The sequence below is a fragment of the Pipra filicauda genome, unplaced genomic scaffold (assembly GCF_003945595.2).
Source record: "Pipra filicauda isolate LSUMZ 115617 unplaced genomic scaffold, ASM394559v2 scaffold116_size3395265_pilon, whole genome shotgun sequence".
Taxonomy (NCBI): Eukaryota; Metazoa; Chordata; class Aves; order Passeriformes; family Pipridae; genus Pipra; species Pipra filicauda.
Window position 1 is genome coordinate 1,489,734 of NW_024103618.1, and position 12,199 is coordinate 1,501,932.

At 38.9% G+C, this 12,199-nt stretch overlaps 1 protein-coding gene across 8 annotated transcripts in view; it reads right to left on the minus strand.

The window, feature by feature from the left end:
* The window catches only part of GABRA4 (gamma-aminobutyric acid type A receptor subunit alpha4), a 119,244-nt gene that overhangs the window by 75,093 nt on the left and 31,952 nt on the right, over positions 1-12,199 (minus strand). For 4 of the 8 annotated variants that reach the window (XM_027717735.2, XM_039384945.1, XM_039384950.1 and 1 more), the window contains one exon: positions 4,283-7,749. In XM_027717735.2, coding sequence (XP_027573536.1) covers positions 7,216-7,749 — 534 coding nt within the window. In that variant the 3' untranslated portion in view covers positions 4,283-7,215. Of the gene's footprint in view, positions 1-4,282; positions 7,750-9,368; positions 9,480-12,199 lie in introns of those variants that run through there. The other 4 variants (XM_039384941.1, XM_039384939.1, XM_039384937.1 and 1 more) reach the window with 2 other exon arrangements.

The following is a 12,199-nucleotide window of genomic DNA, read 5'->3' on the forward strand; positions in this document are numbered from 1 at the left end:
CCAGTGGAGGTAGGATGAGAATCCTCAGACTGTGGTTTCACACCAGCTTTAATCCAGCTCAAAGCATCAGTCCAGCCTTCTCACCCCCTCCTTTGTATCAGCACTAGGACAGGGAGCCAGATCATACACATTCCACTGCTATTAACCAGCCAAAAGTCAACAAGACAAACTTGGGTTTTAGCTAGACAAGTTATTTCAGCCTGCTCACCACAAGCACTGAAATACTTCTCCCCACACAAAGTAAGACAATAAGGAAGAAGATGAGAGCAGTACATTCAGCAGTAATATAGTTTTACAGTGGAGTCTTAAAAAAGAGCCACAAAAAAACATGGATTCTGCTTATAGTCTCTCTAGTGCAGACTGCTTCAGAGCACAGCAGGACATAATCCGGCTCCAACCCAGAAGCCTCTTAGAATAAAACATGCCCTGAGTCCTGCCATGCCCAATATACTTCATCAGCCTTTCAAATACAGGTTAAGTACTCAAGGCCAGGATTTTTCACAAGTGGATTAATTTCCACCATGAAAGCACTGCTGGTATTGATTTGCAAAGGCATGTAGCTATGAAACAAATATTTTTGTGTAACTGCTTGAGAACTCTGGTTATCTGAAATGCCTCAAACCTCCACCACTGCTCTGGTGATAGAGAATGTTGCCAGAAATAAATAAAAAATGAAATACATATACATACAGAATCGTGTATTTATGACAAGTATCTTCTTATTCATTTGACAACCTAGTACACTCTAACAGAGAAGGAGATTTTAAAATTTGCAAATATAAACCATACTGTGAAGTTACTGTTAGTAATAAGGTTAACTATCTCGTATTTTGAAATAACTTTAAAGAAACGTGTTCTTTACTTCTGAGTCTTCTGTCCTTATAGCAGTTTACTCACCATGGAGACGAGCCACCAACACAGGATGATGAGGCAAGACAAAGAAGTAATCAACTAAATTTTGCAATGCATCAAGCTCAGAAGTCCAGCTGAGTGCTTCATACTGTCACCTGCTTCTTCTACCAACACCCAGTTAACATTCTTCCAAGGATGAAAATGTATTCACAAATAATGATTATTTCCTTAAGTGTTTCTTCATGCCATCAGATCATCCAAAGATCACTATGTCAATTAACAGGAACTTGGATACAGCATTCACAAAAAACACTAAGCAAATGTTGAAGGAGATCAACAACAGAAAGACCACCAGCATGAAATAAGCCAGATCTCTGTGCTAGTTGAAGATTAATTCAATAGTACTATACTTTTCCTACAGATACTTTTCTTGAAAATAGATGTATGAACAAAAAAAAAAAAAAAAAAAAAAAAAACACCTACCTCACATAGTGTTTTCCATCCAGAAGGGTACTCTTTCAAAACAAGACTATTAGCAAGTGCATTTGAGTTTGCCTCCTTACAATTTAGGGAATTATTTCTATGGATACATGTATATATGTATCAAGGCTGCTGCAACAGCATTAGTATTTTTAATGCCAAGACTATGCTATTATTTAAGAAGAGCATTCAATAATTGATGGGAGTTTGGATGATTTTCTAAAAAAGGGAATCTCCAAGGCTTTTTATTTTTGCTGCTGTTATTTTTATTTTGAAGAAGCCATCATGTTCTCGGTTCCTCTCCATGAAAATGAAAATAGAATTACAACCAAAAAATGTAGTGAACTGCAATGGCTTGTTTTAAAATCCTTTATAGTGGAATAATACAAAAAGCATAAGAAAATGTAAGAGATACTTGTAGATGCAATAAGTTAGAGACTAGAATACAATGCTATTCAGTTCTGAAATAAAAACCTACTGCATTATTTAATTCATGTGAAAACAAAGTATGTTTACAAATTCTATCAATTTTACATTAACTGCATTTTTCATTCCCTCAAGAAAACAGTACATAATATTAGCAAAGAGAGATCTCTACAGGGTGTTCTATACTTCACACTACTCTCACTTCCTTGGATGTCGCAAAAACCTACTTTTGAAGTCTGATTTACTCAGAACATGGTGAAACTATTAACCACACTAGTATTCTCCAAAGTAGCTATATCTTGATTCTACAAATGAAAACTGCACAAATTAATGCATATCAGACTCTTTCAAAATGGCACATTTTTCCTTTTTAAACTTCCTGTTTAAAGTGGATTGAAGTAAATGAAAAACACATATTGGTGTCAGTGAATGCCAGTATAGGTCCTTACAACAATATAAACATACTTTGGAATCCCTCAGTGAAAGAAATATAAGCTCTTAAAAAAAAAAAAATAGGAAAAAAAAAGATGCTATTGTCATTTAAATTTAAATTAATTTCAATTTTTTTCCTGAATTTTTTTCCGTAGTTTTCTGGGGTTTGTGATTGGTGGTTAATACTGACCTCCATAATTTTTTACCCTGTGGCTTTTCACCGAGTATGAAATTTTGTTTATAGAGTTTTTTCCTCCAAATATATATGGAGAAGCTTTACTCCTGCCAGACTACAAAGGGAAGCGCCTCCTATTCTCCCCACTTAGCACTGAACTGCCATAAACTTACTGCCACATAGCTCTGCAGTTCTGTAAGATTTCTACAATTTTGATTATCCTTGGCTTTATTAATATCATCAGTAGATATTATATTACACCTAGCCTTCTCAACACAGCTGCCATTTTCCTAACCTGTTATTCAATATTAGGATTAAATAAAACCAAGGGTAAATTTTTTTCAGCTGTCTCTATTGCAATTCATAACAGTTCCAGTCACAAAATCCCCTTCTATTTCAGTGTGGTCAAGCCCTATTGGCAGGTTTCAGGAAGACAAGAAAAAACTCACCAAAATTTCTTTCCTCCTTAATCTTTTGGGTCAAGCAAAAGTTCTGGAGTCCAGTGTGCAAAGTCCATGATCTACTCTGCTTTCCAAACAGACCTCTTGGAAATTTTTGGTACTCAGAGGGACAGTGTGCTATAGTACACTGAGAAAGATTCTCCTAGGATACCTCCTGTAGTATCCACGGGAAGATGTCCCAGGTGGCCAACGCGTGCCCCTTACAAAGCAGTGTGGTCATTTCTGCCATTCTGGCCTTCCCTCCACCTCCAATAGCATGAGGGATATGGGAGCACTAGGCTTTGGATAAACTGGATAAATACACACTGCATCCCCTGACATTGTCACATGGCACACAGACAATATACTACAGCTTAAGGTACACTGTGGCCAAATGACATATAGGAGGTATGCAAGACAGTGGAAGAAGATGGAATTCTGTGCATATCAAAAAGCTGAGTTCATTCAATTTTCTGTAGAAATACTGGTTAAATCCTACTAAATACAGTTACTTGGTTTTTCTCGTTTTTTTGCGAGGTCCATCCTGAATGATGACAATGATGACAGGCCAAAGGCTATACTTGAACACCCCATAATCAATAAACTTTTAGTTCCTGTTAACAGAAAAGCTCTATTCACATTCCTTATTATTTACTTCTTTCATTCAATTATTATATGGTCTACTTGTCTGATCACAGGGTAATGTAAAGTGGATGACTAAACTGTTTACAAAGTTTACAGTTTACTTTTTCCCCTCTTAAAAGACACATGGGAGAAGAAATGCACCACCAACATCCATTTGGTGGAGACGAGTCCACTTTGTAGGAGGAAAAACAGACTCCAGTACTGCTGGTGAGCTCTAAGAGCTCAGGTCACCATAGACGGAGGGGTCTAGGTTTACCACCTTGCTCAGCTTCATTATTTTCACAACTGCAGTGAAACCTGTTAATAGAGGGCTCACAGTTGACTACAAAACACACTTCAGTTTCTATGAAGGTAACCTTCATGAACCACGTTTTTAACTGTTTTTCTCAAACAACTGCATTAGTGGTCAGGGCTGCACTACTGCAATCCGTGAGAGTTTTGCTGCACTACTGCAATCCGTGAGAGTTTTGCTGCTGGTAACAATGTCTCCGAGGAAACTGCTGTCAGTGGAGATGCATCCCCACTCCCTGGTAAGGATTTTGGCTTTCTATCCAGTTTTCTTTCCTGTTGACAGATATAACTTACCCCAAGTGTCTGGTTAGTTTTAAATCACTATGGTACTCTCAAAAAAAAGAGTGTTCAACAAAGCCAATAGGAAAAAAAATAACAACAAAAAATAGTTCCTGTAGAGTTCATCTCACTCAAACTCAGCTATAATAAGCCATTTGGTCACTGAAATGACACCTGCAATGTTTTCCCTTAGGATTTTAGTTAGCAGTTTTGAACATTTGGGCTGCTATATTTAGCATATTCCCACTTGTTTTTTTTTTTGTGCTTCTGAGTTACAGCATCAGTGAGTATACTACAGGCTCTATACTGTTTCTGATCACTCTACAAGAAGATTAAATATAAGGAAGAACCACTGTTAACAATAAATTTCTATTTACATTGTCCACATGTACTTTGGAAAGGTAATTATGGTAATTTCTTTATATGGTGCAACATAAAAATGTTGTACAGTTGAAGAGATGAGTCCTAGACTCACAATGATTTTTTTTAATGTGTCTCATTTTCAATGTAGGCATGGAAGTGTTGTAGGGTACTTCAAAAACACACTGTCAGATTTAAAATAGGTAATTTTTTTTTTTGCAGTATCCTTAAAAATTTCTTCCAAAATAGAAGCATAGAAATAAATATTTGTAATCTATTAATTTTTGCAATCCTTTTTCCTCCTTATAACTCTTTAAAATGAAACTACAAGTTAATTCAAGTAACACACTTAGATCAATCTTAGCCTCAACCAGTGCTGATCCCACTGAACAATGCACTAGAAAAAGCTGATTATAAATCAGTATATCAGGATGGGTGGAAGGAAGAAAGAGCTGTTTCTAATGAATTGTTTAAAGCTCTGCCTGAGAAAAAAGATTCTTGGTTTTCATCACAGAGGAAAGCCAAGAGTAACTTCAGTAACTTCTGCTGCACACACTGGGTTCTCCACACAGAAAGTCATCGTTCTTCATGCTAGAAATATTTTATCATTTGTGTAATTATAATCAATAATTGCCAGAGGATTAGCTTTGTTTCTTCTGATTTAACAAAATAAATAATCAATCTCTTGCATATTATCATCTATTCTTACAATCTGTAACAATGTGACCTTATCAGAGAGGAAGCATCTACAGCAACTAGCAATACATCCAAAGATACAAATTACTGCAGTTAGACATCTTGCATGGGTGCTTCATTTCCAATTCTGTGGTATGTTGCATGTAATGATTTTCAAGGAGTGCTGTAATCTCAGACATCTTCTAGATGTAAAAGACAGAAAAAGAATGGACTATATCTGGCCTTTTGAGAGCATCCCTTAAGTAAAAAAAGACTAAGGCAATTGTTTATATCATCACTACATTAAAGTCATGTAAGACACTCCCACATCCTCTGCATTCTATAATCTACAGTCCAATGTTATGCATGAAAGAGCAGCCTTGACACCTCCCAGGTCCCACAAGTTAAAGGTCAGATTCTCAGTCATGAGATGGCTAAAAGCCTTGGAGAGCCAGAAGCACAGTCATAGTTTAATAGACAGACAGGGGCACAGCCATAGTTTCAGCACTATGGGTTCTTTTTATTCTGACTCTTCTCCCAGCATAGTCTAGGGCAGTCTCAGAATGCTCTCAATTAGCCCACCTGCTTGTGGTCTCCACCAGTCCTTTGATCACTGTCTGGGCACAGAACCACTCAACACTCACCTGATCTGCCCTGCAGCATATGATTTTGACCACAGGCTACCAATCTTTCTATTCCAATCAACCAAAGCTAAGGTTTAGTCCAGACCCTTTAAAGACACAGCCAGATCACAACTGAGAATTTGGCCTCTGATTTTCACCTGTCATCTGCACAGAAACACTAACCATTTGCCTAGCCAGATGGATCTGTACAAACACATTTATATGTATTAACAGTGTATCTTCCACCCGTTCCAGTGAAAACAACATTTATGATCAAGACTTCTATCAGATTTAACTATTTGATTTTTTTAATAAAGTCACCAGCTTGCATATTGCATATTGAGATGCTAAGAAAAGTGCCTATCAATGCCATTGTTTAAAATAAACAAATGGATCATAAATTTTCCTTGGGCTCTACCTAGAACCTTTATTTTCTTATTTATGTCACAGCAGTCCTTCACAAAAAAAGTGTCTTTCATTCACACAGTGACATGCCATAGCTGCACTCATCAAAGCACAGGACTTTTTTTTTTTTTTTGCTTAATTTTGAACACTTTTAAAACTATGTTAAAAATTTAAGTTGACACAAACATTACATGAAGTAGGGGTGGAACATGTGTTCAAAGGCAATCAAGAATGTAACTCAAAAATCTGGGGTGGGTGGGGGAAGAAGGAAAGAAAAAAACCAAACCCCAAAACATCCAAGGAAAAAACAAAGAATTCAAATAAAAAGTTGAACATTGCGGATCTGGTCCTCATCTACTACAATGGATGTAATTCAGGAATAAATCCACTCAGGCTGGTCAGCAAGGTCAAAGAAGAATCAAACAGTTAAGATCACCTTACCAAACTAGAAAATCCAATTTTGAGAATTACATCAGATTTCAGATTTTACAAGGTTCAATTATTATTTTGGAGTGAGTTACAATGCAAAATAACGCTTAGTAAAAATATACGGAGCTCTACAACTCCTTTGCATAACTTTCCCAGAGTTGCACTTTCCCAGGCTGGACTCTCTTTTCTTTTTCCACTTCTCATTTTCTTCCCCTTGTTCTGCCAATTTTAATCTAGCAGGGACAGTCCTTTTCTAGCAAGCACTGTCAAAATATTCAGGACATGGACCTCGCACTCAGAGAATGCAATGCTGTGTTCAGACAGCAGTGCTGGGTGCCTCAGGGATTTGTAATAGCCAACGTGCATATTCCTAGCAGTCAGATGTGTTCCACTGCACAGCTGTGCACCTCTGCCTCTGATTTTTTCAGTGCATGTTCCTCCCAAAGACAAGTTCTGTACATCCAGAGTAGTTTGTCTGAAGGAGTGATGGTTCATTGCTAGCTGAAGGGAGGAAGACCCATTACTGTTACCCATTACTCTGGTAAGAGTTAACTAATTATCCCCAACAGCTCCAGCCTTTACAATGGGAAAGTAGCACACAGCTTTTATATATAAGAATTACTGACCTTTTTAAATAGTTTCAAAAGAAGAAACTATGCATCAAATGTGAGTATAATTTAGGAACTACTACATAGCAGCAAAACTACATTAGACTTTCTGATTTTTCCATGGTATCCTTGGATAGATACACCACCCAGTAGACCATGTTAAATGCTCCAAAGGTAACAGGAAATAAAATGCGTGCATATTTGTCTATCTTACTCGTGCCAGAGTGAGAGGCGGGGGGAGCAGGTGGTGTGACAGCAGATGGCTTTGCAGATGCTCCTAATGTATTAGATGTGGTGGTCTGAATCTGCTCCAGTCTAGATCCAAGCAAGTGCTGAATGGAAGGGGAACCAGCTGTGGCATGCTGGGATACAAATCCAGTTAAAATTGGGGTAGAAGGAGGAGCCGGAGGGGTAGCTCTTGCAGAAGATAATGTCTCTGATGCATTGATGCGTGTGAAGGGGTTGGGACTTGATGCAGAAAAGGAGCGGGATGTAATGTCAGAAGACCCCTGAGCTACAGAGGGAGGCTGGATGGAGCTGTGCCTTGTGTCAATTCGGCTCCCACCGTCAGCTTCAGACTGTACCGTTGCATTCGTTCTTTTCCTCACATTTGAATTGGCATCTGTACTCTGCAAAGTTTAAAAAAAATACTAGAGTCATTCTTAAAATAAGCACTCAAACAAAAGCAATGGAAACTATAATCAAGAACTATCAGAGTAATACTCATATATATAACCAGTAGCTTGATCCTAAAGCACAAAGGTCATCATGAAAATAGATTTAATAGCATATAAAGTGATAAACAAGAGTTCCTTTACCTGTGGCTGGAATATCAGAGAAGACACCTAATGCATCACACTCCATGTGATGTAGTACCTATTAATACCATAAGGCTAAGCATTCTTGGGTTAGAGTCATAGCTTTTTACAGGCTCATGCTAAAAACAAGATTCTCTGATGCCTACCTATTTCTCTGATGATATACAAATATTCTAGGTGCAACTTACCAGCCATGATGGTTTCTGCTTTATATCTCCAGAAATATAACTACCATATACTAGGAATTCTAGTCTGTGATCCGGACCTGAGGCTATTAAAATGCAAGTATTTACTAAACCCAGTTACCACATTACTGCTCTTTCAGAAATATAGCCAATGCTTTTTCACATCAACCATCGGCAATAAATTCCCCAGGCACAACTGAACCAGGACATAAATTCGTCTTTCATCAGCTAATCGTCTCCATTAATTAACTAAGAGAAGTGGTGAATTCTCCATCACTTTATGTCTTCAGGCAAGTCTGGATGTCTTTCTGAAAGATATACTTCAACCAAATAATACTTATTAGGCTGGATGAGAAATTGAAATACAGATAAGGAAGTATAGATGGGAAATCCATCAGTTTAATATTTTACTGACTTTTGGGAATGCGACTTGGCCTCTGCCTTTCTTCTCTGCATTTAAGAGGAATACTAATATCTCCTGAACTTCCTTCTGGAAGGGTACCTGAAGAACAGAATTTTGAACCTTCAGCCCTGCACCTGAAATATAATATAAAACATATTATACTTCAGATATAATATGTGAATACTTTTTATTCAGAGACTAACTGCTTTCCAAAAGACACAGACTTAAGGGCAGATACAGTACACATACTCAGCATTGTTAATACAGGTCTAAATACAGACAAGGCAAAACAATCACTTGTTATATATATAAAAATCCTATGTTTTGCACTTCTCTGATGATACCATTCCCAAACACTGCCCTGCACCATACCTACTGTGCTTTTGGCTTCCCTTCCCTTCAACCTTCCCAGGGAACCCTGCCAAAGCTCACAGCATAAATCAAAGGGAGAGAAAGCAGGCAGCAATCTCTTCCCTCCTTCATCCAACAGCAATTCTCCCCAGAAAAGTGACAGAGCGGTAACAGAAAACAACTCAGGTGTTATTCAAGGTACTAGCAGTACCTTGAGTAGTGAGACGAGCAACAACTGTGTCTGCCTGCTACATCAGTTGTGCTTTCCTGTTCTGCTCAAGGAAACAGAGAAATGGGAGCTGAAAAGAAATCTGAAAATATAACAATAATAATTAAAAAAAAAATCACCTGATATCTCTAGTACTCCCATCATGAATGCTGCTCCCTAATCCTGTTAATTGCAGTACAAATCTATTACGGGCAATACTGTTGGCCTGAATTTATCTGAAACTGTCATAGCTATATGCCTATTCATGGCTGATGTACTTGCCAGTTCACAGCTGATGTATTTGCCAGCTCATGGTTGATATATAAAAGAATCCCTCAAGTTTCAGTTTTCCTTCCTGCATACAAGTGTGTCCCTTTTATTTACTCTTCTGCATCTGCAATCCAAAGAAGCAGAGAAGTGAAATAAACACCAGAAGAAACTGGTATTTCCTGAAAGAAACACTGATTTTACTCTTTGATAGAGAAGCTCGTGTCACTCTTTGGGAAGTACAGAAGTACACACAGGTGTGCAATTTCGATACTTTCATACTAGGGTTGTCAGTGACCCAGCTTTCAAGACTGCTAAATTGAAATGATAAAGCACAATCAGGACAGTAGTACATTTACTAGAGACTTGGTAATACCTGATGGACTACTGCATGTCACTTGAAGGCTTGCAAATCTGAGCAGATGCAAGTCATCAGTATTCACTGCCCGAAATAACAGCTCTATGCTGTGGAGAAGCTGGCAGTACAGTCAATGATAGGAGGTGAGTTTTTTGTCTTCTCTGTGCAGATTCCTGGACAACCTGGCTTTGCTCAAGTATGATTCACCCATCATAAAGCTCTCAAGCAGCACCTGGGGAGCAAAAGTCCATGGGCTGGGATAGGGGTTGCAAAGTAGATCTGCACTGGAGTAAGACATATCTCAGTGCTGCTGCTAGAGAACAGAATTACCACACCTTCAGTCACTCCACGTGCAACCATAAAAGAATGGTTCAAAGCGTAGAACAAAAAATTAAGTGCAATTAATTTACAGAGGCACTATTTAATGCTCTTGCTCACTTGTACTGTCACCTGTTTTCAAAGACCACCTCAGTAACAGTCGGGCTCCTCATATTCCAACCATCTCCATTACCACCGAAGTGACCAAATCAGACCTGTTGCTACTTGATTCACTACTCATTTCCCATTACAGTCTCTATTTTAGAATAAAATTATCTATACTATTTTGAATGGTCAAAATCTGTATCTGTGTAAAAGCCTACTGGGTGTTCACTCTCATTAGTGACACAGAAAACTTCCAATACTTCAGAAACCTTAAGTTTAGAGAGAAACCCAGTTTTCTCATAAAATACACATGAAAATACACATCAAGTCCAAACAGATAACACTGTAAGATCACAACGTAATACTGCATAACAAGCACCAAAAATACAGGTATATTTTTTGTTAATTCTTTGGAAAGCACCTCATAAGCACTCAGAGCATAGAAATTAGAAACAGTATTTCTAACGTGCTCCACAAACACCATATCACTGAAACTGGTTGTTCTTCCACAATGTCATTGTAATAGTTTGGATTTGTGTTCTTGAGTTGAACCTTGTCCTTGAAATGTACTGAAACAAGTATGTTCCATGAAGCAACCAGCTCCATGCCCTGTCAAAGCTGACCAGAATACAGACTTGTTGCCAGGGTGGCCTCACCAGCACATTGTGCACCACCTCCCCTCATATATCCTTTTCTTGCACTTATTTACTCAGACTATATCATGACAATAGCTTATTCTCATTCAAAGCACTCAGGTATCACTCCTTGTCGAGTTGTCCAGTTGAAAATTTTCCAGAAAAAATTCTTTTTATTGGTTGTATACATGACCCCTATATATTTCTCTATTCAGTGTTACAAAGATAATTCATTTCTTCCTATATTAGTCTATTTCTCCTCTACTGATGCTATTTCAAAACTTCACAGCATCTAAAGATTACTGCCAAGGTCACTAAAAAAATATTGAAGAAGCCTGATTCTATAGCAAGCCTTAACAAATCAAATTATGTTGCAAAACACAGTAAAATATGACATTCAATTTGTATTAGCAAAATATTCCACACACAGCTATGGTGCATAGTCCTAAGACAGGGATATTGCCCATCAGTACCTTTTAGTTTGGAGGCACTGACTGGGTTTGCACAGCAAGGTTTGGGGTAGCAGAGGAGCTACAGGGGTGGCTTCTGTGAGAAGCTGTCAGAAGAAGGGGAAGCCCTGTGTCTGACAGAGCCAATGCCAGACAGCTCCAGGACAGACCTGCCACTGGTAGAGGCTGAGCCCATCAGTAATGGTGATGACAAATTTAAGAAGGGGAAAAAAACCTGCTCAATTGCAGCTGAAGAGAGGAGTGAGAATATATAAGAGAAACAACTCTGCAGACACCCAGGTGAGTGCAGAAGGAGGGAGAGAAGATGCTCCAGGTACCGGAGCAGAGATTCCCCTACACAGCCTGTGGTGAAAAGCATGGTTATCCCCTTGCAGCCCATGGAGGTCCACAATGGAGCAGAGATCCACCTGCAGCCCATGGAGGACCCCATGCCTTCCTTGAAGGACTGCACCCCATGGAAGGGATCCACATTGGAGCAGTCCATGAAGTATTGCAGCCCCTGGGAAGGATTCACCTTGGAGAAGTTCACGGAGGGTTGTCTCCCCCAGGAGGGACCTCACAAGGGAGTAGGAGAAGAGTGTGAGGAGTCCTCTCCCTGAGGAGGAAAGAGTGGAGGAGACAACACCTGATGAACTGACTGTAACCGCCACTCCCCACCCCACTGAGGCACTGTTGGGGAGGAGATAGAGAATTCAGGAGAAAAGCTAAGCACAGGAAGAAGGAAGCGGTGCAGGGAAGATGTTTAAGATTTAGTTTTTATTTTCTCATTACCCTACGCTGCTTTGATTAGTAATAAATCAAACTAATTTTCCCCAAGTCGAGGCTGTTTTGCCCATGACAGTAATTGGTGAGTGATCTCTCCCTCATCTCAACCAATAAGCCTTTTGTTACATTTTTGCTTTCATGTGTGGCTGAGGTGGCTTTGGTGGGCACCTGGCATCCGGCATCCAGCCAGGGTCAA